The sequence below is a fragment of the Saccopteryx bilineata genome, chromosome 11 (genome assembly GCF_036850765.1).
Source record: "Saccopteryx bilineata isolate mSacBil1 chromosome 11, mSacBil1_pri_phased_curated, whole genome shotgun sequence".
NCBI classification, from domain to species: domain Eukaryota; kingdom Metazoa; phylum Chordata; class Mammalia; order Chiroptera; family Emballonuridae; genus Saccopteryx; species Saccopteryx bilineata.
In genome coordinates, this window is record NC_089500.1 from 57,491,104 (window position 1) to 57,517,266 (window position 26,163).

At 41.7% G+C, this 26,163-nt stretch overlaps 1 protein-coding gene and 1 long non-coding RNA gene across 4 annotated transcripts in view; one reads left to right on the plus strand and one right to left on the minus strand.

Moving 5' to 3' along the window:
* Positions 1–3,622: 3,622 nt before the first annotated feature.
* Positions 3,623–10,056, minus strand: LOC136315349 (uncharacterized). 2 transcript variants are annotated; one of them, XR_010727477.1, is made up of 4 exons: positions 9,935–10,056; positions 7,082–7,184; positions 5,247–5,412; positions 3,623–4,101 (listed from the first exon to the last, which is right to left on the minus strand). It is a non-coding gene; the product is annotated as an uncharacterized lncRNA (long non-coding RNA). The 2 variants fall into 2 exon arrangements; XR_010727476.1 differs by having other exon boundaries at positions 5,239–5,412.
* Positions 10,057–10,109: 53 nt separating this feature from the next.
* NDUFV2 (NADH:ubiquinone oxidoreductase core subunit V2) overlaps positions 10,110–26,163 on the plus strand; it is a 33,799-nt gene continuing 17,745 nt past the window's right edge. Inside the window, exons 1-5 of one of the 2 annotated variants that reach the window (XM_066246688.1) lie at positions 10,110–10,309; positions 18,817–18,942; positions 24,334–24,399; positions 25,787–25,849; positions 25,937–26,053. In XM_066246688.1, coding sequence (XP_066102785.1) covers positions 10,256–10,309; positions 18,817–18,942; positions 24,334–24,399; positions 25,787–25,849; positions 25,937–26,053 — 426 coding nt within the window. In that variant the 5' untranslated portion in view covers positions 10,110–10,255. The remainder of the gene's footprint in view (positions 10,310–18,816; positions 18,943–24,333; positions 24,400–25,786; positions 25,850–25,936; positions 26,054–26,163) is intronic. The other variant, XM_066246690.1, reaches the window with a different exon arrangement.

A 26,163-nucleotide genomic window follows, 5' to 3' on the forward strand; every position in this document is an offset into this window, starting at 1 on the left:
ATTTTTTCTCCATAGATTTTTCCTCATCTAGCTGTGTTACCTCTCTTTCTTTTGTATCCATGATATTCGATTTTCTCTTCCTTAATGGCATCTGAGGGTGGTTTTGTTGATAGTATTAATGAGATTTAATAAAGAATAAAAAGTTAAAAAAAATAAAAAAATAACAAATCGAAAAGAGTTGTTTTTTTTTAAAAAAAATTAATAATGAAATAAAGAAAAATAAAATCAAATAAAAATTTTTTAAAAAAGGAAATTATTCCCCCCCTCTTTTTTTCCTCTCCTCTCCTCTCCCCTCTTTCTTGAGAAAATCTTGTGGTGGACTGTGAGTTATAACAAACAATGCCTGTGATGGAGGGCCTGAATTGGGGAAAAGTAATAAAGGGGCAAAAAAGAGAGAAAGAAAAAAAAAAAAAAAAAAAAAAAAAAAAGGAAAAAAAAAAAAAAAAAAAAAGAAAAAAGAAAAAAAAAAAAAAAAAAGAGCGTATGGACCCACAAAAAGCAAATAAGGAAAAAATTTGGGTCAAGAATAAAATGATTTGCTTTTAGGTGTTGGTTTTCTAAGAGTTATGATGAGAGGAATAAGAGGAAAATGGAAAAAAGGGGGGACAAATTAAAAACTTACTATTGTATTTAGTGGAACAAGAACTAGATAATATGGAGAGCCAGGGATGGGAGCACGGCTAGTGAGTTAAAAAGGTGAAGTAAAAACCCCCCAAAATGCCACAAACATAGGTTTGAGTCCCAGATAAGATAATTTGTTTGTTATTGAGGTTTGAATGAGAGGAGATGTAAAGGAGAAAGGAAGAAACTAATATAGAGGGAGAAAAGAAAGAGAGAGAGAGAAAAAAAGAGGGAACCACTAAAAGAAGAAAAAAGAAAGGAGAGAGAGAGAGAGAGTTAAGGGTTTTGGAGTGCAACCCTCATAGAGAGAAAGGAAGAGAAGAGAAATGATAATGGGAGATGTAACACTTATGGGTAGTGTAGTTCAAGGAGAGGAGAGAGTAAGACCGGTAGAGAGTTAATCGGCCAAATTGGAGGAGGAAAAAAAAGTATCAAGAATGAAGATAAGAGAAACAAATGAACAAATATAATAAAATGGGATAGGTTATAAAGTCTGCAGATTATTCTTGATTTTGAGAGGTTATCTTCTTGCTTTTTCTTTTCTCTCCCTCTTCCTGGTCGGTGACTCTGTACCCCGGGTTCTGCCCCTTTGGCACGCTCAGGTAGAGGTTTGCAGTTGATAAGTCTCTATGGCAATGTCATGTATTGTGCTTTATTCTCGTTGGGAGTCAAGGCTCATTAGCATTTATAGGCTCCGACAGTGAGAGAGTCCGTGTTCCTGGAGCCTTTCTCCTAGTCTTTCCTTCCTCAAGTAGTAGCCTGATAGTCCAGGTATGGGGTTGCTGCTGCCTCTGCCTGGATAGTAAGAGGCTCAAATTGCTGGCAACTCCCCACTCTATTTCCACTCAGCACAGGGCTCTGGGTAAGGCTCAGTCAGTCAGAGCTGCTAGCATAATCAGGCGGGCTTTCCGCCCACTCGAAGACCACTGGCTCTGCCACTCTATCCGGTAACACAAGCGGGCGCCCACTTCCGGGGCGCTTGGAGGAAACTCTCACTCACTGTCTGCAACCAGGATATCCGGCCAGCAGTCTCACGTTTTGAGTGAAACCCCCAACCGCAGGGAAAAGTTGCAGCGTTGGAATTGAGTCTCGCTCCGTCCCCGTGTGCGGCTTTTGCAAGGCGCTGGGGCGGCCCGAGATTCCGCTTTGGCCCACACAAAGGCCCCTGACTCTGCCCCTCTCTGCGATAACACGGGCGCGCACCGCCGAGGCACTCGGAGGAATCGCTCACTCCTTATCTGCGCGCGCAAACCAGGATATGAGGCCGGCCGCGGTTCCCTCTGAGTGAAACAGCCTCCAGCACGGAAAATCTCCACCGTTGGGATTAGTTCTCACTCCCTCCCGTGCGTGGCTTTCCCAGGGCGCTGGGGCTGCCCAGAGACTCTGCCCTCAGCCCACAGAAAGGCCTCTGACCCTGCCTCTCCGTGGGGCAACACGGGCACCCACTTCCGCGGCTTAGGAAGAAATCTCTCTTCCACTAACTGCGCACCGACCAGGAGACCGGGTAAAATGGCCGCTCCGCTTGTCTTTCTTTGTTTGGGTTTGGCGCGAGTGTTAGCTTGTATTGCCCGGCTTGCCACAGGATCAGATTTTCCTCGGCTTGGATCTCTGAGCCACAGCCTGGTTCGGCCGTTTTTGCTGCGGCGGCCTGGATCTATTCACCCCCTTTGCCCGCCTCAGTTTCTATATTCACAGTTACCAGAGAAAGCCGCCCTGTTTAGGTTAGTGAGGAAGGCGGAGCATTTCTTACTCCCTATTTCCTTCGGGGTTTGGTTATATATTTAGCCAATTTTTCACTCAATCATACCTTTGGGTGTATTGCGAAGAATCTGGAAGCTCCAAGTATAGGTTTTTCTGTTTCTGGTTGAAGATCTTGTTGAGTTTTGGGGGAGATTTATCGGTATCGCTTCCTACTCCGCCATTACTCTGACGTCATCTCTCAGGTACTATTATTATAATTGTTTCTCTGCAGTGTCTTAGGTCTTTCCAAGAAGGTGTTACCCAACTCAAGGGGTTCAGCACTTGGGGTGCTCTATTCAAGAACAAGAAGTGGTTGTTGCAGGTAGCTTTATTTACTTGCAACAAGGAGACAAACCATAGCAAAGCTGTCTCTCTGAAGGGAAGCTTAGCCATTTCTTATATGCAGTATTTGGTCAATTATATATTGACCTCTTCTTTGTAGTTGGCTACACTTACCCTATTCAGTTCCTTTCAAATCCATTCCATTTACAGCTGGTCTGCAAAATACTATGCTCCATTTTAATATTTAGCAAGAATAATATTTAGTAATGACATTTAGAACTGCCCAGACCTTGCGAACCTCATCCTAACTAACAACGGACTATGATCTTCTGCCTTTGTATACTCGGTGCCCTACTGCCTAGCATATAATAGGGGCTGAAGACATATTTACATAGTACATGAAGAATGAAAGTCTTTTCTGACCAATTGCAGCCTGCTCTGATCACTCTTCCATTATATAGCTTAGGCTATTTATACCACATGACACAGTGTATGAAGCAAATGAACTATTGAGATGCAACAGAATTTTTCTTAATTGAGGATTATTTTATATTTAAAGAAGTTTTACGTGAATCTTTTTGTAACTGGTCAAGAAGATATGAATTCAGATATGCACACGGATTTTAAAGAGCAGCCATGTGGGAGGGAGTCCTGAGCTGTATTTTCTGCTTAGAATTAAAACTGTCTCAAATGCCTAAGAACTGGCCCACTTCCTTCCTCCCAGCCCACACTGGTGCTCTAAATTAAAACCTGAAATAAAAATTAATAGCAGTAAAAGGAAGTACACTCTGAAGAGGTTTTTGGCTACTAAGAATAAGTCAGTATAGAAGAATTATGTATTAATTTTTCACTTTTATTTTTCCTTTATTAGACTAATTCTCAAAATGAACACAGCTTCATTTTTTCTTGTAATAAAAGTAACATATTAATTTAAATAAATTCAGACAACACACAGACATAAAGAAAAAAATTACCTTTAATCACATCACCCAGAGAGAACTCTTGTTAATATTTTGATGTGTACCTTCCCATATTTTTTCTGTGCACACACAAAAAGTGTGGTCATATTTTACATACTGTTTTATAAAATTTTAAAATTAAATTTAACATATAATGGATTTTTTCCTTTATGATAAATATCAATCTTCATTATTTCTAAATCTGCATAGCAACACCCCATTGTATGGCTGTACTTTATCATTTCTCTTTACAGGGCTTCCAGAATTTGTTTCTTCTTTTTTTTTTTAATTATTAAGTGGGAGGCAGGGAGGCTGAGAGACAGATTCCCACATGCACTCTGACTGGGATTCACCTAGCAAGTCCACTAGGGGGCGATGCTCTGCCCATTTGGGGCTGCTGTTCCGTTGTTCAGCAACTGAGCTATTACAGCTCTGATGCGAGGCCATGGAGCCATCTTCAGCAACCAGGGCCAACTTGCTCAAACCATTCTTGCCATGGCTGCAGGAGGAGAAGAAAGAGAGAAAGAGAAAAGGGGAAGGGTTGCAGAAGCAGACGGTCACTTCTCCTGTGTGCCCTGACTGGAACTCAAACCCAAGACTTCCACAAGCCAGGCCAATGCTCTACCACTGAGTCAACTGGCCAGGGCCCAGAATTTCAAGATGAATAATACTGCGATGAACATATTTATACACACAACTTTGTATTTTTCCAGTTATTCCCCTAGGACCCTGGTTGGCAAACTGTGGCTCGTGAGCCACATGCGGCTCTTTGGCCCCTTGAGTGTGGCTCTTCCACAAAATACCATGTGCGGGCACTACCTCGATAAGGAATGGACCTACCTATATAGTTTAAGTTTAAAAAATTTGGCTCTCCAAGCCCTGGCCGGTTGGCTCAGTGGTAGAGTGTCGGCCTGGCATGCAGAAGTCCCGGGTTCGATTCCCGGCCAAGGCACACAGGAGAAGCGCCCATCTGCTTCTCCACCCCTCCCCCTCTCCTTCCTCTCTGTCTCTCTCTTCCCCTCCCACAGCCAAGGCTCCAATGGAGCAAAAGATGGCCCGAGCGCTGGGGATGGCTCCATGGCCTCTGCCTCAGGCACTAGAGTGGCTCTGGTTGCAACAGAGCATTGCCCCCTGGTGGGTGTGCCAGGTGGATCCTGATCGGGCGCATGCGGGAGTCTGACTGCCTCCCCTTTTCCAGCTTCAGAAAAAAAAAAAATTTGGCTCTCCAAAGAAATTTCATTCCTTGTACTGTTGATATTTGGCTCTGTTGACTAATGAGTTTGCCAACCACTGCATATAACTAGAAATTCACAGAAGCAAAACTGCTGGGCAAAATAATATGCATATTAACAAACTCAGTACATATTGCCAAATTACCTTCTGGAGAGGCTAATCTTATTTATATTATTATGATCACTGGATGAGAAATTGTTGCTCCATACTTTACCAACATTAGCAGTTAGAAATTGTATTTTTTTTTTTTTTTAGAGGGAGGGAGAGAGTGAGAGAGAGAGGAACGTCAACTGATTGTTCCACCCATCCATGCACTCATTGGTTGACTTTTTTTTTTAAAGAGTTTATTTATTAATTTTTAGAAAGAGAGAAGAGTGAGAGGGGGAGAGATATATCAACTCACAGTTGCACAGTTGCATCACTTTAGTTGTTCATTGATTGCTTCTCATATGTGCCTTGATCAGGCAAGCCTGGGGTTTCAAACCAGCAACCTCAGTATTCCAGGTCAATGCTCTATCCACAGCTCCACCATAGGTCAGGCCAGCAATTAGAAAATTTAAAATACAGTACTGCCAATCTGTTAGGCAAATATTATATCAATATTTATTGCTGCATAATTACTTTGATTACCCAATAGGAAAGCATTGATCAAATTCTGACAGAAAATTTCATTATTTGTTTAAAGTTTGTTCTTGAAATCTGAACAGTTAAGTTACTGGACATTTGATTTTTCATTTTCTCCTTTGGTCCCACCTATCCCCAAACTTGGAAGTATGAAGTTCTTCACTACTCTTACATCCCCTCATTTCAGTGTAAAACAGCATGAAACAGATCTAAGACTTCAGTGCGCCACTGGGACCACATCACTACTCTTTGCATCTTCGAATTGCTTGCTTGAGGTACTTCCCCCCACCCCCAACTCGTTCTCTTACTCAACCAGCAGTACCTTATCCCTTTTTTCCCTTACTTTACTTTGAGTTGTGACTTTATAACAACTGGCTCTTAGTTCCTCTTCTTACTCAAAGCAGACTGGGCATGCATTTCATTTCATGTTATTAATTTAACAATCTGGTGATGCAGGCCAGTCAGTATTATTAGAACAGGCATGTGAGAGGCAGAGCACACTGTGATCCACTGAGGCTGCTTTCATAAGTAGGATGTGGCTGAGGGCATAATTATAATTTTTTTTTACTTTATTTTTTTTTGTATTTTTTTTTTCTGAAGCTAGAAACGGGGAGAGACAGTCAGACTCCCGCATGCGCCCGACCGGGATCCACCTGGCATGCCCACCAGGGGGCGATGCTCTGCCCCTCCGGGGGTCGCTCTGTTGCGACCAGAGCCACTCTAGCGCCTGGGGCAGAGGCCAAGGAGCCATCCCCAGCACCCGGGCCATCTTTGCTCCAATGGAGCCTTGGCTGTGGGAGGGGAAGAGAGAGACAGAGAGGAAGGAGAGGGGGAGGGGTGGAGAAGCAGATGGGCGCTTCTCCTGTGTGCCCTGGCCGGGAATCGAACCCGGGACTTCTGCATGCCAGGCCGACGCTCTACCACTGAGCCAACCGGCCAGGGCCATAATTATAATTTAGAATACCAGACTATAGTGTTCCACATATGGAATGGACCACCTTGTTAGATACTGGAAGAACCGTGTGCAGGAACCATGTTAATCACTTTTCATAAACTGAATTATTTAATGTTCTAATTGTACTTTCAGAAACTGAGGGCCAAAACTTCACAGAATCTAGCAAGTGATGAGGTCAGAATTCAAATCCAAGGCCCTGTGATCACAAACCTCATGGTTTTCATTATACCATGTCCTCAATAGTGCTTAAATGGAAATAAAAAACGAGGACAACAGAGCCAAAATTCTCACATTTGTTCATTATTGTAGCTCTCCTAGCTCCCAGTCCCCAACCTCCTCTCTAACACACACATTCTTTAATTAAAGGGTTCACCTTAATTAGAGCCAACTTCTCTGGGCTTATGGTAGAAGCACTGATTTAGAATAGTGAATCAGGCAGCCAATGTTCATTACATGTATATCATCAAGCCAATTTCAATCAAGGCTATAGGGCGAATGAAATCACTGATATCCATGTTGGTCTGTGCCCAGAAACAATGGCTTTGAGAGTGGGAGGAAGAACAGGAATTTCCCAAAAACAGTCCCCACAATTCTATCCTAAGGATTCTGGGAAGACTAGTTGATTGTGCATTAGGCTATTTACGAGTAGTTCTAGAAATGAACTCACTGTACTGGGTGTGAGAGTTGTTGATTCCAATGTTTTCACTTGAAGGAATTATTGGGTCAAGGATGTGCCAAAGCCATGCTAGACATTAACAAATCTTTTGGACCTGTGAACAGAGTGGTGTCACACTTACTGGTGCAGTTGAATGACTGTTGAACTAAAAGCATTGTATTTTCTGTATCATATTCAAGAAAGTGCTAACAGGTTACACATTACTCTTTGGACTCTTTGTTTCTGCTCCTAGGCAACAGAAATTGGGGACACCTGCTAAGTTCTTGCTTTTCCCTGGGGCACTAATGACACATATACCTTGTCAGTGGATTGTGAGCTCCAAAGATGCCAGAAGACCATGGAAGACCTGAACCTCATATTCACTGAGTACTGACTTTGCTAGGTGCTTTTAAGTGAACTTTACAGGTGTTAGCTCATTTTATTCCCATAATAAAGCTATGAAGAGGGTATGTGCTATTAACTGAATTGAAACCCAGAAAGACTAAGTTGCCTCAAGTCACACAGCTAGAAAGAATTGAGATAGAATCTGAATCAGCAATCTGATTCTAGAGCCTTAACTATCATGAACTCTTAACTATTCTAGAGCTCTTTTTTTTTTTTTAATTTATTTATTTTAGAGGAGAGAAAGAGAGAGAGAAAGGGGGGAGGAGCAGGAAGCATCAACTCCCATATGTGCCTTGACCAGGCAAGCCCAGGGTTTCGAACCAGCGACCTCAGCATTCCAGGTCGACGCTTTATCCGCTGCGCCACCACAGGTCAGGCTATTCTAGAGCTCTTGACTATCATGATAGGTATGCTAATGAGACAAAGAGTTCTGCTGAAGGAACAGCTGGGATACTTGAGAAGTAAGAATTTTTTTTTCTTGGTAAGTTGTCATCTACATATAATACTTGGAACTGCTGCAGCTATCTTGTGAGTTACAGCTGAGTACGATCAAGTAGAAAGATGGAAGGCCCTCAAATTTTTGAGGATATCCTTGAGCAACAGAATTATCTACTCTTGGAACTGCTGTACTTCTGGAATTCTTTTTTTTTTTTTTTTTTTTTGTATTTTTCTGAAGCTGGAAACGGGGAGAGACAGTCAGACAGACTCCTGCATGCGCCCCACGGGATCCACCCGGCATGCCCACCAGGGGTGACGCTCTGCCCACCAGGGGGCGATGCTCTGCCCCTCCAGGGCGTCGCTTGGCCCTGACCAGAGCCACTCTAGCGCCTGGGGCAGAGGCCAAGGAGCCATCCCCAACGCCCAGGCCATCTTTGCTCCAATGGAGCCTTGGCTGCGGGAGGGGAAGAGAGAGACAGAGAGGAAGGAGGGGTGTGTGTGTGTGGAGAAGCAAATGGGCGCATCTCCTATGTGCCCTGGCCGGGAATCGAACCCAGGTCCCCCACACACCAGGCCGACGCTCTACCGCTGAGCCAACCAGCCAGGGCCCTCTGGGATTCTTTTCATGTGAGGTAATTAATCTAATACTGTTCAATCTCCTGTAATTTGCAGCAAAAAGCACTCTCAGAGATACATATACATATAAGCATAAATCCAACCTGAGATATACAACCCTTTTAAAGAGGGCAGTATTTGCACCATGCACAAGCTTTTCATTCAGCCAACAAACACTGAATGCCTTCCATACGCTAGGTACATTGCAAGTTTTTGACCTGAACAGGTTTGGAAGGGCAGGTTTCTGCACCTATGGAAATGATAGTTGTGTGGCAAATGTGGTGATGAAAGCGGAGGCAGGCCTATGTAGGGAAACTGTCATGAGGACTAATCTAGACTAGGAGGCTAGAGAAGGCCCTAACAGAATCTAACAAAAGCATGCATACCAGATTCAAAGAATCCAAGTCATATCAGCTAGTATCCATTTGTAAATTTGTATGTATTTAATTGGTGATGCTTTGGTTTTACTTGTACGAGAACTGTAAGTACGGTGTTATCCACAATAGTGTTGGATTGATATATATTTAGGAAATTTCATAATAAAAATAATTTAAATCATATTGAGGACCAGAATACTTTCCCCTGTTAAAGGGAAATACTGCCATTAGTTTTGAAGAAACACACTGATATAAAAAAAGATAAAGAAAAAGAAAGAGAATCAAGGTATTTGGTGTTTATTTCTAGCTCACTGGCTGGCAGCCCTCTGTGAATTGAATTCCATAATTTGTAAAATATGATTCATAAGGCGTTACAATGGAATATTTCAGTGTTTAAATTAATGAGGAATAAATTCTAGAAATCCATGTAATGCTGTGACAGTTCCAGAAGTTACTCACAAGTTTTATAGCAAAGAAAATGGGCAGAATAAAGGGGTGGGTGGGTACAGGACAGGAAACAAGAAAAGAAGGCAGAAAAGTGAATAATCAAGAGGCAGTCAAGCGCCGGGTACGCCGGAAACAGCAGGAAACAGCGCTGTGCATACTACAGCTGTTACTGAATGAGTACTTGGAATTTCCAGAGCTGACCAAACAATCAAGAAGGATGTGATTTTTTTTTCAGGTTTTATTACGGAAAATTTCTAACATGTACCGAGAATCATAATGAGAACTACCACGCAGCCTCACCAGCTAATCACTCATGGCAATCCTGTCTCATTTATTTTTCCCATTTACCACGATTCTGAAGGAAACTCCAGATATCATATTAATTCACCCCTAAATAAGTCGGCACACATCTCTAAAGCAAAAGAAAGGGAACCTATGCGTAATTCGGTGGCAGCCCTGGATCTTCAATTCCGTAATTTGTAAAATATGATTTATAGGGGGTTGAAACAATTTCTTTTTAAGTAACCACAATAAAAAAGGAGGGGATTAAGTCCTTATAAGGCTCTCCCAAAGGGAATCTCACCCGTAAATTCAGGTACCTGTTTCACCCCCCAAGAGACCAAGGCGCGGCTCAGGGACGCTTCCTTTCAAGGCTGGGACCCCAGCAAAGCTAGCAACACCCGGCCTTTTAGGGCCCTGCAGGTCCTAGCTCCGCCCCTCGCCCCGGGAAATCTCCGCCCCCTGGGCCCCAGCAGCCCTCGCGCGCCATGGCAGCCTCGGCGTAGGGAACTGGTTGCCGTCCCGGCGGCGCTGGCCTGGCTCGGGAGCGCGCACGCCGTGCGTCCCGGGCTCGCTAGGGATCCTAGCCTGGCGCCGTCGTGAAAGACTAACAGTTTGGCCCGCCATGTTCTCCTCCGCGGTGCTCCGGGCTCGGGCGGCCGGTTTCACCGCCCAGTGGGTAAGGAGGCTCGGCATGAGCCCGGGCACTGCCGCCGCCCTTCTCCCTCTCTCCTTGCCACCTTTTGTTGTGAGCACACGAGAGTCCCGGGCTCTGGCCAGGCCTGCGGACGGCGGCAAGGACACTGCGGCCTTCGCCGTCTCCCCAGAGGTTGCTGCAGCTCCACCGCAAGCGAGGAGCTCCGAGGGAGGGTCGGCAAATTTAACTGCGGCGGGTGCGTGGCCTCCCCACAGAACTGGGAAGTTGACGCCTAATTTTGTCGAGAGGATGAAGGAGAGGCCGCTCGGTGCTCTGCTTTGTCCTGCTTCACCTAGCACCTGGGTGGTCCAAATCTGATGCCAGTGCCCCCACTCCCGAAGGCGGCAACGTGCATGTCAAGCCTAGTGACCTTGTTGCGGTTAGTACGCAGCGCTCTGGAGAGAGCTCTGGAATTGGAGGCTCTGGCTTGCTTGGTTTATGAGCGTTTCTTGGCCCAAGAGAAGGGTGACCACCGTGTTTCATTTACTGCATCTGTGCCTTGCAAATCGGGGAAGTTCAGTAAAATATCGTATGGAACTATGTAAAAGAACAGCACCGCAAAAAGTGCATAGCAGAATTTTAGAGCTTGTGTGGTTTTTTGAGATCCAAGTACATTTCATTTCAGGCAAGGAAATTGAACCTCAGAGAAACTGAAACACTCAAGTTAACTTAATGCAGATTCCAGAAATGACGATTATAAATAACAACAGGCATTTACTGGAAAGAAAGAAGCCTTTTTGTCCTTTGCAGTAAAATAGAAAGGTTGAGTCAGTTCTCAGCGGAAGAGAGGAATACAGATAATGCATGGTAGTGTAGAAGAGGTTCAGGGCTTTAGAGTTACACCTGCGTGACTTGTGGTGACGTCACTGCCTTTTCTAGCTCTGACTTTGTGATTCCCACTTAGTTTCTTCAGTTGTAAAGTAGTAACATTCCAATTTGCAGAGTTTATCCTTTTTTATAAATGTTTGAGGTCCTATTGTGGGTTATGCACTGATGGACTCCAGGTAACAATGTGGATAATAATGAAAGGTTTGGTGACTTTATGTGTGTGTGTGTGTGTGTGTGTGTGACAGAGACAGAGAGAGAAGGACAGATAGAGACAGGAAGAGAGAGAGATGAGAAGCATCAGTTCTTTGTTGCAGCATCTTAGTTGTTCATTGATTGCTTTCTCATATGTGCCTTGACTGGAGGTTACAACACAGCGAGTGACCCTTTGCTCAAGCCAGCGACCCTGGGCTCAAGCTGGTGAGCTTTGCTCAAACCATTTGAGCCTGCGCTCAAGCTGACAACCTCGGGGTTTTGAACCTGGGTCCTCTGCATCCCAGTCCGAGGCTTTATCTACTGTGCCACTGCCGGTCAGGCTGGTAACTACTTTTCTATGTGCCAAGCACTGTGTTAAATATTCACACTGCTCGCAAAAATTAGGGGATATTTCAAAATGAAGTGATAAGATATCCCATAATTTTTCTGAGCAGTATAAATTCTAAATCTTGCTTATGAGGTTGATATTTTTACTTCCCTATGTTACATAATCAGATTTAGACATTCCCTGTTCTTGTGGAATTAATAGTCTGGTATAATTAGAACTGAGTTAAGGTCAGTATCATACATTGTTAAAGTACAGTGTTAGAGATATGACTAAGGTCATGTGGCTTGAAGGTGGTGTAAGATTTTTCGTGGAGGGAATACATTAGGATCTGGAATGGGGTCAGATGGATTGAGGGTATTCTGGGTGGGGAAGACAACATAAGGGAAGACTATTGATAATTGGCCAGAAAAACCTTGATGGTATGAGAGGCCACAAGCAGTTTTGCTGGGCTCCACTGTTGGAGGTAAGCTGAGTCCCTATATGAAGTGAGAGAGGTGGGCAGGGCTCAAATCTTGGAGCTCCTGGCCCATGGTGCTGGCGAGTTGACTGCCTGACCTGTGGTGGCACAGTGGATAGAGCCTCCACCGGGAATGCTGAGGTCCCTGGTTGGAAACCCTGGGCTTGCCCCCACAAGGCATTTACCAGAAGCAATTACAGTACAAGTTGCTGCTTCTTGCTTCTCTCTTCCCTCCCCCTTCTCACACCCCCTTTTTCCTCTCCTCTCCTTCCCTGCACTATCCACCCCTCTCCTCTCCTCCCCTCCTCTTTTGCCCCTCCCCTCACTCTCCTCACAATCCCCTCTCCCTCCTTCTCCTCTCCCCCTCTCTCTCCTCTCTTAAAATCAATAAATGTTTTTAAAAAAGAATTTGAGCCTGACCTGTGGGGGCGCAATGGATAAAGCATCGACCTGGAATGCTGATGTTGAGAGTTTGAAACCCTGGGCTTGCCCTGTCAAGACACTTATGGGAGTTGATGCTTCCTGCTCCTTCCCCTTCTCTCATTTTCTCTCTCCCTCCCTCTCCCCCTCCTCTCTCCTCTGTTTAAAAATGAATAAAAATCTAAAAAGAAAGATTAAAAAAAGAATTTGAATTTATCTTAGAGAGGCAGTGGAGAGTCAGTGAAAGGTTTTAGAGGAGCAAGGGGACATGGTCAGGTTTCGGTATTGGATGGATCTCTGGATGGGACTGTAGGTGGAATAGGTTTGATTGGAGCCAGAGGCAGGGAGACTGAATAGATGCAGGGGTCTCAAACTCGCGGCCCGCGGGCCGCATGCAGCCTGCTGAACAATTTTGTGCGGCCCGCAGACTAATCCACGAAGTTCAAAATATTTTGGATAAAATTAAGTAAGCCTAGGGGCCTACTTGTATTTTTCATTTCTCTAGCATCCTAGCTAGATATTAGCTTAGTTAACAGCAGTTGTGATGCGAACTACAGTTTCTGGTCGTTTTGTGACACTGAGTAAACTGCATGTACGATTGTGCTTGTTGTACTGATTTTTTTTTGTTTTCAACTGCAGTGAGAAAAGTGTTGTGTAACAGTTGCCTTTTGTAGACCTAGTGCGGCCCGCCGAATGGCTGTGATCTTGCTCTGCGGCCCACATGCTGAGTTGAGTTTGAGACCCCTGGATTAGAGGCTCTTGTAGAACCCTTGGTGAGAGCTGATAGGGAGTAGACCTCATCTCTTAGTAGAAAGGATAGAAATAGAGTACCAGTATTTAGATTTTAGTTTCTTCCATTTTTGAAGAAAGAGTTTAGAGGGTATAAATTGACAGGGCAGTGTTAACAATGAAAAAAGAATATTAAGGTAGTGGAAGAAAAATTTTTAGCGTTTTATGTTCTGCAACTTTTTCTTTTTTTTCTTTTTAACAATTATTATTTGCTTGGTATGTAGTATGTGCCCAATATTTATTGATTTGATGAACAAGTTTATTTTTTTTGTTCATTTTTCCCAATTTTACTGAGAAATAATTGACATCACTGTAGAAGTTTAAGGTAGACAGTTTGCTTTACAAGTTTAATTTCTTTATACACAATACGTTGTAGGGAAAACATTAAGAACGGCAAATAGAATAAGCTTCAAAATGAAAACCACCTATAGCCTCATCAACTTGTAAATTACCAAAATGTGTAACATTTTGATGTCTGCAATGAACAGACCTTACAGAATTTTTTTAAAAATCAGATGATATTGTTCACTCTGTTCTGTTGTCTGTTTTGTCCCGTAAAACATTTTGATAAACTTTCCTTATCATAAACATTTCTGTACTGCCATTTTTAATACTGCATAGCATTTCATTGTATGTTCTATAACTTACATACCCAGTCTCGTTTTCTAACCTTTTTACAAATAGCGGGTGGGATATCAGATGATCTAGGAAAAATCAGGAAAAGTATCAATAAAGAGGTCCCTAATAAAACTGCTTTCCTAATAGAGAAAGCTTTAAAGAAGCCATTTACATTTTCAAAGAAATTGCTTTCTGTGTTATAATTACTGCTTTATTAGCTAGCTGTTGTTTCTTTAGCCACAAGCTTTTTAGTTAGTTCATCATCACTTAAAAAATATCAAGAATTTAGTACTGTGTCTAGAAGTGCTTGGAAGATACTAGGTGTAAAACCTGAGCTATATTTCATAATTTCTGATCCTCATTTTTCTTTTTATTTTCTTTTATTTTTTTGACAGAGACAGAGTCAGAGAGAGGGACAGATAGGCACAGACAGACAGGAGATGAGAAGCATCAACTCTTCTTTGCAGCTCCTTAGTTGTTCATTGATTGCTTTCTCATATGTGTCTTGATGGTGGGGCTTTTCAGCAGAGCAAGTGACCCCTTGCTCACGCCAGTGACCTTGGGTGTCAAGCCAGCAACCTCTGGGCTCAAGCCAGTGATCATGGGGTCATGTGTATGATCCCACACTCAAGCCAGCGACTCCGTGCTCAACCTGGTGAGCCTGTGCTTATGCCCGATGAGCCCACACTCAAGCCAGTGACCTCGGGGTTTTGAACCTGGGTCCTCCATGTCCCAGTCTGATGACGCTCTATCCACTGCGCATACGCCTGGTCAGGCCTCATTTTTCTTTTTTTTTTCTTTTTTTCTTTTTGTATTTTTGTGAAGTCAGAAGTGGGGAGGCAGAGACAGACTCCCTCATGTGTCTGACCGAGATCCACCCACCATGCCCACTAGGGGGCGATGCTCTGCCCATCTGGGGCATTGCTCCATTGCAACCAGAGCCATTCTAGTGCCTGAGGCGTAGGCGATGGTGCCACCCCCTGTGCCCGGGCAAACTGCTCTAATGGAGCCTTGGCTGTAAGAGGGGAAGAGAGAGATAAAGATAAAAGAGATGGGGAAGGGTAGAAAGCAGATGGGCGCTTCTCCTGTGTGCCCTGACCGGGAATTGAATCCGGGACTTCCACATGCCAGGCCAATGTTCTACCAGTGAGCCAATTGACCAGGGCCTCGTTTTTCTTTTTTAAAGTGCAGTAATACCTTACCGAGTGATTGTCAAGAATTGCCTAAAACTTATGAATTATGGATCAATAATTTCTATCCTTCAAGCCCATGGCTTTCTGTAATGTTGACACGACTATACAGCTCATCATTGCCTCACTCCCAAACCACTACTTATCTTAGGTGTAAGAGGGTTGTGGCATTTTCTCAAACATAGTGTTTTCAGTTTGCAAATTTTCATGTTTCTTTTTTATAGTTTATATTTCTATCTTTTCATTCATTGATGGTATCTTCCTTTTATGTCTTTAAACATGGTTGTAGCAGCTTTGAACTTGTTTGATAATCTCCATTGATTGTATCTTTTCTTGAAAATGGGTTGTTTTCCTATGTATTTTTGTAGGTTCAGTACTTTTGGATTATATCCTGGATGTTGTAAACAGTGGCTTTAGATTTTAATTTCTCCAAAGAGTTGTTACAAGCAATTAAATGATTGAATTCAGACAACTCAAATACTGTTTTGGTTCTTTTAGCAGAGTTGCTTGGAATCTGCCATATGTGCATTCATGGTTTGGGGTCATCCACAGAATTTGGGGCTTCTCCTTTCTCTCTTCCTTTTCTGGGATTCCCTACTTTCCGATGCCTGTGATTGTCTCACACTCACCTGTGGTTCATCAAACTATTAAGGTTGCAGGTTTTCTCAGAGTTTTACCTGCCCAGCACCAGATTGATGCCTGCCTGCCTGCCTGCCTGCCTGCCTGCCTGCCTGCCTGCCTGCCTTTCAGGCTAAAAGATGTAAGGAAAAAAACAAAAGAAAACATTTTATAGGCTTCTTTTAAGTATAGAATCTCTCCTGTGTCTGCATGCATTGGGTTTTTCTCCAATGCTTTCAGAAAGTATTTTGTTCTTTAATTTCTTAAAAAAATATTTTGTCCAAGGTTTATAATGTTACTCAGTGGTTTGGACTGTTAATATATACACAGCTACACTAGAAGTAGAACCTTCTGTAGTGACCTTTTTCTTTCTAAATTCTAAGTTTTGTAGAATGACGTTTTCTCATTGCATTAGAGATTCTTAAACTTGATTTCGCAGTGTCCCAGGGTGTGTCTATTTTTCTTTAAAGGAATTCTTAAAAACAAAAAACAAAAAGAAATTTGTATTAGTTTTCTATTGCTGCTGTAACAAATTATCACAAGGTTGGTATATAACACAGTATAAATTGACTATCTTGAGATTCTGTAGGTTAAAAGTCTGACATGGGTCTGACTGGTCTAAAATCAAGGTGTTGGCAAAGTTATATTTCTTTCTGGAGATTCTAGGGGGAATCTATTTCCTTTGCTTTTCCAGCTTCTAGAAGCTATCTTTTATTTGTCAGATCATGATCCTCTTCTTCCATCTTCAATCCAGCAAGGACTGGTCTGGTTCTCACCTAACGTCATGTCATGTCACATCACATCACTCTGACCTTGCTTCCACCTTTTGTCACATACTCTTCTCTGACTTGCTTTCTCTCCCAACTTTTAAGGGCCTCTGTGACTACTTTGAGCTCTGATAATCTAGAATAATTTCCCTATTTTAAGGTCAACTGATTAGCAACCTTACTTCCATCTGCAACCATAGTTCTACAGTTCTCTTTTGCTGTATATATTACCATATTCACAGCTTCCTGGAATTAGGACTTGGGTATCTTTGTGGAATCGTTACTCTGCCTGCCACAGCCTTAAACAGTTTAGAAGGGAAAGAAAATGAGCAAATTTTTAAGTCTATTCAGTGAGGTTCAGTAGCTTATTGGCACACTACAAATTCAGATCTTTTATGTTGGAGATATGAACTCAGTCTCCATTTCAAAGCTATAAATAGCTGAACTTCCCTTCTGTTTGGGCACTGTTTATTACCAGGCCAGTACATTGGGTAATAAATTGTAGGTTCATTGACTGTGTTTGTCTGGTTTTCCATTGGGAAACCTTGACTCACCACTTTTGGAGTCAGGTTAGGAAGCACGCTATGAATCAGTTTTAGGAAATTTCTTTCTACAAACATTAAAGACCATGTTTAAACATTTTTTGCTTTGCCTTGTTGGGGGAGAGGGGAAGTGACTTTGTGTGTAATGTTGTTGTGTTATCCCATTTTGTAGGTGAGACAGCTGAAGATACCCCGCAGATATGCCCAAAATTACATAGGATGAGCCTAAATTGGGTTTGTTGCAAGTCATGTGTTTTAAAAAAATTTTTGCCCTGGCCGGTTGGCTCAGCGGTAAAGCGTCGGCTTGGCGTGCAGAGGTCCCGGGTTCGATTCCCAGCCAGGGCACACAGGAGAAGCGCCCATTTGCTTCTCCACCGCCCCCCTCCTTCCTCTCTGTCTCTCTCTTCCCCTCCTGCAGCCAAGGCTCCATTGGAGCAAAAATGGCCCGGGCGCTGGGGATGGCTCCTTGGCCTCTGCCCCAGGTGCTAGAGTAGCTCTGGTCGCCAGAGCAACCCCGGCATCGCCCCCTGGTGGGCAGAGCGTGGCCCCTGGTGGATCCAGGTCAGGCGCATGCGGGAGTCTGTCTGACTGTCTCTCCCCGTTTCCAGCTTCAGAAAAATACAAAAAAAAAAATTTTCTTTTAACCTACCTTTCTAAAGTTGCTAAAGTTTACTGAGAGAAATTGGTTTGTGTGTTGAAGATTTAAATTTAATAGATGACATAAAGTGATTTCACTTTGCTTAGGGAAAAGAGACTGGTTCGGGGCTTTTTAGAAGAGTAAGAAGAGGAGGTTAACCTTGGTCATGACGGATGAGGGAGATGTGGATGATGTATGTTGTAGGTATAGGTAGTTCCATGTGCAAGGACAGTGACATGAGAGAGCATAACAATATGGGCAAGGAATAACCTGTTGTGGAAGGTGAGACTGGAAAAGGTCACAAAGGACTTGTTATGTCATACCACACAGAGTTTAGATTTTTTTCTGTATGCAATGAACAATTTTAAATTAGGTAATTAGCATAATTAGATTGATCCCCACCACTGCCACCTCCCCTCACCTCATCATAATTTGAGAACAGACTCTGGAGATGTGGAGAGGGGTGAGACTGGAAGGCAGGGGACCAGTTAGAAGGTCACTGCAATAGTCTAGGAGAGAAATGAAGAGTGGGAATTGGGGATGGTCACAGGAAACATAAAGTAGTAGAAAAAACTATTTAAAAGATGTTCTGAAATATTAGAATGTGAAATGTGGTTTTTAGAAATAATGAAATTGATACTTCTATTTGGTATTGACCATTTTAAACATCACAAGCACCATCAGCAGAGCGGTATTTTAAAGATTACTTTGGTGACATTAGACAAGGTGATTTGGATTGGGCAGGGGTCAGCTGGAAAACTATTAGAGCACTGCACTGAAATGATATCAGAACTAGAGTGGTGATTGTTTTTAAAAATTGAATTGTGATACACATACATGGCAAAAAACTCAAAACAGTATACAAGGATATAGATGTCATAGTAAAAACAAAATATATGTTATATATTAGGAGTAAAGAATAAGGATAAAGGCCCTGGCCGGTTGGCTCAGCGGTAGAGCATCGGCCTGGCGTGCGGGGGACCCGGGTTCGATTCCCGGCCAGGGCACATAGGGGAAGCGCCCATTTGCTTCTCCACCCCCACCCCCTCCTTCCTCTCTGTCTCTCTCTTCCCCTCCCGCAGCCAAGGCTCCATTGGAGCAAGGATGGCCCGGGCGCTGGGGATGGCTCCTTGGTCTCTGCCCCAGGCGCTAGAGTGGCTCTGGTCGCGACAGAGCGACGCCCCGGAGGGGCAGAGCATCGCCCCCTGGTGAGCAGAGCGTAGCCCCTGGTGGGTGTGCCGGGTGGGTCCCGGTGGGGCGCATGCGGGAGTCTGTCTGACTGTCTCTCCCAGTTTCCAGCAAAAAGAATAAAAAAAAAAAATTAAAAAAAAGAATAAAGATAAAGGTGTAAATATATGTTGCATATATTATAGTAAAGAGCATATTTCCCTCTCACTCCAGATCCCTTGTCCCCCCTTTCTAGAGATAGCTACTGTTAATTGGTTTCTTTTATAATATCTCTATATTAATATTATTCCTGTATTCTTTATATACTATTCTCTATATTATAATTTCTATATTTTGAAAAATAGTATGACATGGAGACTGGGGTATTTGTAGATTTTGACTTTCTTGTCAAGAACTGTGAACGCTCTGAGATTTTACTCGCAAGCAAACAAGTAATCTGCCCCAGTTTCATGGATGTTGGCAGAGACTCTTGGGTCAGAGACAGCTTTATTACTCAGCATAGCAGTCAGCATGAGCTTCAAGTTCATGTTGGCCTTCAGATCTCTTGGAAGTGACATGGCACAGCCCAGTTGAATGTTGTGCATCCCAACTGAGGAACCCAACCACAGCTGCAAGAAAATCTTTCTTACCTTTGGCTCAGAGGGAGACATTCTCTACAAAATGCCTTGAAAAGATAGTCTGGAAAAAAACTTGGTGCTTAGTACCTCTGCTCAGAAAATGTGCAGAAACCTGAGACCCATGGAAAAGTGTCTGTCAACACTACTTCCTCTTTCCCCTATTAAGTAAAAAGTAATACTTATTTGATAATTTCAGTAGAGAGGAAGGAGATGGTATTTTTCAACTACATATCTAAGATATACTTTCACCAGAAAACTCAGCAGTCTTGTATAGATACAAATAATAAAAATAATTATGTGCAAATGCAAGAAACTCAGTAATCTTTCATCTTTTTGTGTGTGTGTGTGTCAAGTGAGAGACTGTTAGAGTCAACAAAGTTTGATTTTAAATTACTGGTATCTGTTTGATTCTTAAAACACGATTGTTTAAATCCTCCACTTATCAGTTCTTTTGTTTTCCCTCATTTTTTGTTTGTTTGTTTGTTTGGTTTTTGAGAATGTGGGGGAAGGGAGAGAGAGAGAAAGAAACATCATCTCGTTCCACTTAGCTGTGCACCCTTTGATGGCTTCTCATATGTGCCCTGACTGGGGCTTGAGCTGGCTAACCCAGCATCAAACTGGCAACCTCGATGCTTCTTTATTTATTGTGCTCCCTTATTCATTGTGCTCCCAGCCAGGGCCACTTTTCGGTTCTTAAATGTTTTATCCCCATATCAGCCAAATAGATGGATAATGCTTTAACGATTACATAGTACTTTCAGAGAGATTTTATTATTTGAACCTTAAAACACACCAGTAAGCAAATATCCCTGTTTTACAGGTACAGAAAATAAGGCTTAAAAAAACTGCAACTGCCCTGGCCGGTTGGCTCAGCGGTAGAGCGTCGGCCTAGCGTGCGGAGGACCCGGGTTCGATTCCCGGCCAGGGCACACAGGAGAAGCGCCCATTTGCTTCTCCACCCCTCTGCCGCGCTTTCCTCCCTGTCTCTCTCTTCCCCTCCCGCAGCCAAGGCTCCATTGGAGCAAAGATGGCCCGGGCGCTGGGGATGGCTCTGTGGCCTCTGCCTCAGGCGCTAGAGTGGCTCTGGTTGCAACATGGCGACGCCCAGGGTGGGCAGAGCGTCGCCCCTGGTGGGCGTGCCGGGTGGATCTCCGTCGGGCGCATGCGGGAGTCTGACTGTCTCTCCCTGTTTCCAGCTTCAGAAAAATGAAAAAAAGAAAAGAAAAGAAAAAAAAAAACAAACTGCAACTTGTGCAAGGTCACATGTTAGTAAGCAGGGGTCCCCAAATTTTTTACACAGGGGGCCAGTTCACTGTCTAACCCCCAGACCGTTGGAGAGCCGCCACATACAATACTCCTCTCACTGACCACCAATGAAAGAGGTGCCCCTTCTGGAAGTGCTTCGGGGCTGCATGCGGCCTGAGGGCCGTAGTTTGGGGACCCCTGGATCTTCAACAACAACAAAGAAATCTGAAACTCCGGTGTTTTGTTTTTTTTTTCTATAACTTAGATGTTTTTTCCTAACTGTTCTCTATCAATAGTTTGTCTTCAGTGATTTGGATTTTAATACACTTCATTTTGGATAAAGTATATGTATGTATATAAGCCTGTGTGCATATTCAGAACTACAGGTCAGTCATTAAGTGCCTCAATAAATTTTCCAATACGTAGCGACAAAGTCCTATTGACCAATTTTCAAGATTATCTCTATATTTTTTTACTTTAAATAAAAGTATATGGCAGATCCTGGAATAATAAGGAAAGGATCAAATATTGAATCAAAACTAAAGATGTTTTGCCCTGGCTGGTTGGCTCAGTGGTAGAGCGTCGGCCTGGCGTGTAGAAGTCCCGGGTTCGATTCCTGGCCAGGGCACACAGGAGAAGCGCCATCTGCTTCTCCACCCCTCCCCCTCTCCTTCCTCTCTGTCTCTCTCTTCCCCTCAGCAGCCGGCAGCCTGCCAAGGCTCCACTGGAGCAAAGATGGCCGGGCGCTGGGGATGGCTCCTTGGCCTCTGCCCCAGGCGCTCTGGAGGGGCAGAGCATCGCCCCCTGGTGGGCGTGCCGGGTGGATCCCTGTCGGGCAGATGCGGGAGTCTGTCTGACTGTCTCTCCCTGTTTCTAGCTTCAGAAAACAAAAACAAAAACAAAAAACTGAAGATATTTTAATTTTGAGTTTGATAAAATTAGTTTGATACACAGGGGAACTGAAAGGAGAAATAGGATTTACAGTAGAGGTGATAAGTTTTGTTTTGTACCTGATAAATGTTTTCTTTTATAGGTTTTTTTGGGGGGAGGGTTCCCCAGTTTGTTAGTCCATGCTAAATAGAAAACCTGGAAAATAGAGAAAAGTATAAGAAACAAACTATAAAAGTAATAAATGCTTATAATTTTGTTAACATAAATAACAGATAAGCACTTTTGTTATGGCCTTCCAGTCTTTCCCTTAGTGTCTAGATTGAATATAATTGGGATGGTAGTTTGTGCTTTTTTGTCTGTCTGTTTAATCCTGATGTTTTTAAGTTGTGGTTGTAGTACAAAAACTTTCTATGTCACTTTTAAAAAATAGGATTCTTGTTGGAATTGTTCATATGTCTTTAAAACCTTCCTATGTTGGGCTTTTTAATTGCTTGTATTTTGCTATATACAGACATTATAGAAAACATTTATATATATATTATATATCATTATCCTCATTTTCTGCTGTTCCTTAGGATAAATTTCTAAAAGTAGAATTAAGTTAAAAGATGAAAAATTTTTTTAGTCTGTCGGTTAATGATGCCAGTTTGCTTTCTTCCCTCCCCCTCCCCCTGTGGTGGTACCTTATTTATTGTATTTATTTGACAGGAAGGGAGAGATAGAGAGATGAGAAACATTAACTTGTAGATGCTTTACTTTATAGTTGTTCACTGATAGTTTGCTTTCTTAAACGACTGTCAATTTTTACCTAATGTATAAGCATCCCACCTCTCCATATACTCAACAGAATTGAATGTTATCTTTAAAAAAAAAATCTTTGCTAATTTGATAGCTGGAAAGTCATTTAAATAACTTTAAGTCATTTAAAGTTGCGTGTCTTTAATTACTGGTAATTGACTTTGAATATTGTGATATTAATTTACTCATGTTCTTATGGATTTATATACATTCATGACCTCAAGCTGTGAACTTTTTGTCATCAGATGTATATGAAATTCTAAAGTCATCAGCATAGAGTTAATAAATGAAAACAGGTAAGCTCTCAGTAGCAAAGTATCTATAAAGAGCACAGAACAGAACTGAGTCCTAAGAACACCCACCTTGAGGGAGTGGATTAAAAGCCAACCAAGTCAGAAAATTTTGGGTTCAGAAGTTATGAAATCCTTTGTTTTCTCTGAGAATTTAGTCAAGTAACTCACTGTTATTTAAAAATCTTTGATTTAAAATATGTATATATTCTCAGTAATGTCATGGTGGGTACTGTCTTCTAAATGTTAGTTTCAGTTAATTTTTCAAAATTTTATGCTGATATTGTTATTATAATATTATTTGGGAATTATGGCCTTAGTTTAATGTTTATCTCAGTCCAGGTCTGGACAGGCAAATCAGGGATATAGATATAACCTTATTTTTAATTCAGAGGTTAATCCTAAAGCAATTTGGGAGAAATTGAATAAAAGTGTAAGAACATAAACTGTCTCTTTGATATATATTGCATTTAAAAACATTAAAATCAAAAAGAGTATAATAAACACTGTATCCACTTGCTGCCTAAGAAAGAAACAAAGCCTACCCAAAGTCCCCTTGTGTACTAGTAATAGATTGAATTCTCCCCTCCCTCGTAATCCTGAAACTTATATTTATTATTCTCATATTTTATACCTATATCTCACATTCTATACCTGGGTCTGGTCTTGTTAATTAAAGCAAATGCTCTATATAAACTTATTTCTTTAACTGAAATAGTATTTGGACCTAGGGAACAGTTAAGTATATGATTATATCACTGCCTTTACTTCCTTCTCTATTGTGTTTGCATTCTTTGAACTATCCAACTCTTCACCAGTCCCATGCTTGGTTTCATCCAGTATTCTACCATCTGTGGTTAGTAGAACTCAGAAATCAGAAGATTTCCAAATAATTGAGTTGCTTTTCATGGGGGTGGGGGAAGGGTAGAGAAGATAGAAACCATGGGAGGAGCAACAGAGCAAAGAGAAATGAAATGTAAGACAGAGGGGAATCAAATGGATTTTTTCCAAAACAATTGAGTATGGTCAGTATTCATGGCATCCATTAGAAGCAGCTTTCTGAAACTACTTTTATGGCTGAAGTTTTTAAACTAATTTAGTAAAAAATTGACAAGGAGGCTACAGTTGACTCATTTGTACAAGAGTGTATGACTCACTTGTACAAAATGAAAGCATGTTTATGAATGCCCACACTAAGTGAGAGCTGGCATCCAACTTGATTCAGACAAAAGTGAAAGGCAGTAAGTTAATGGTGTTATTAACTCTTCAAATATATGCCAACAAACTGTTGTAGAAAGAATACACAGCTCAGAAGATACGGGTTTAATACAGGTTCTTCCAGCAACTTTTATGTATGACCTTAGGCAAATTAATAACATTACTTTTGGATTTTGTTTTGTTTTTATATACATACCGCTTAGAATGGGCAGGTGTTGGGTAGTAGACCAAATCTCTTAAGACCTTTTACTTCCATAAGTTGTTCTATTATTTTTAGTTATGGATATTAAGGTATTTTCTTATGAAAAATTTCTTAAGGCTTGTGATTTACTAAGTTTTCTTAAAATTTAAGGGAAAACATATAAGAAATTTGCATAAGACAGCTGTGCAGAATGGAGCTGGAGGTGCCTTATTTGTGGTAAGTAATTAGTTAGATTTCTTCAGAATGAAAAGACTTGAAAACTTGAGTAAATCTGCTGTAATAACCCAAAATATCTTAAATAGACATTTCTTTGGTGTGTCCTGACCACTGTGGGAATTTAAATATAATTAATTGAATACTTTTCAAAAGATGTGTGGTACCAGCTAAACCTCTCAAGTTTAAATTGGTACCAGAGCAACTCTGGGAATAAGAATTTAGATTACTATTTGATAAAATTACCATGAGTGTGCCCTAACCTGATTTCACACTTCGGGTTCTTAAAACTTGGCCATGTTGGCTAACTGAAGATTTTGGGGCTGCAACTTGGAGAATCCCAAAATGGCACTAGTTTGAAACTTACAGATTTTAGTAACAGAATGAATACATTGGCAGTTGGCCTTTGTTTTCCAGGGTTTAACTACAGGTGAAGGTCAGTGAACTCCCAGCTTTATTATACGATTCAGAATGGATAAAATAATTTATCTCCCTTAATTAATTTGGTATTATTTAAAGGCAATTTAGTGGACTTCTATGATTTAGAGTTAGTGGTATAGTTTTGTAACCTGAACTATTTCCAGGCTGAATCTTAAAGCCAGTGCCATAGCATACCATGGATACATAGATTTCTGCTTTTTATTTTATCATCTTTGTCTAAAATCATATCAGATATGCCAAGGTTTGTGGTCATTGTCCAAAGTTTTTGTTTTCTTCCCTGTTTTATGTTCTTGAAAAAGTAAAATTAACATATTGAGAAATTCAGTTTTGTGTTTCCCTTATAAAAAAAACATGAATCAATGTAAGTGCTAATCTCACTGTGACTCATTTGATTTCCTGTTGGCTTGCCATTTCTTGTCAGTTTTTAGAGGGCTTGTTTTTACAGAGAAAAAAAAGCTTCTTGCTGTTGGCTAGTATCTGTTTTGTGGGAAAGAGATGATGCTTTTGTACCCTCCCTAAAATAGTGAGTCCTTTTGACAGTTGGATGCACACTCTCGGAAAAGTGAACATGTGTTCACACCCAAAATTCTATCTTTGTAAGGCTTCTTCTACTAATTAGTAATGTTTTAGTAATTACATTAGAAGATCCTGTCCTCTAATCAAGTTGGATAACACTTTGTTTTTGGTCCTAAACCTCCTTCTCTTAACAATTAAATGGCGATTTTGAAAATTTTTAATTCTGCTGACACTACTTTGGTGATCATATTCCTAATATGTGTATTCAATAATTAGTTTAGCCATTATTTTTGATGCAAAGATTGACTGATTTCTATCGAGTTGAAAATAAAGTGAAGAGATTAAATGATCAGTAGTAACAGTAATGTGCAGTTATTCAGACTTTTGAGGAATTTTGATTGTTTTTAGAAAACATTGTTTTCCTTTTGTATAGCACAGAGATACTCCTGAGAATAACCCAGATACTCCATTTGATTTCACACCAGAAAACTATAAGGTATGACAAAATTAACTTGATAACTAATGTACAAAATATTTAGTATCTTGCAGATGTATAAAAACTGGTGCTTTTTCTTTGGCACAGAGGATAGAGGCGATTGTGAAAAACTATCCAGAAGGGCATAAAGCAGCAGCTGTGCTTCCAGTCCTGGATTTAGCCCAAAGACAGAATGGATGGCTACCCATCTCTGCTATGAATAAGGTATCTTTTTTGTCTTAGTTTAAAAAGAGTAGAGTTTGTGTATGGTAACTTCCTTGTGTAGAAATTCCTCTGATAGTCATTAATGTCAAAATATCAATATGTGAGTTTGC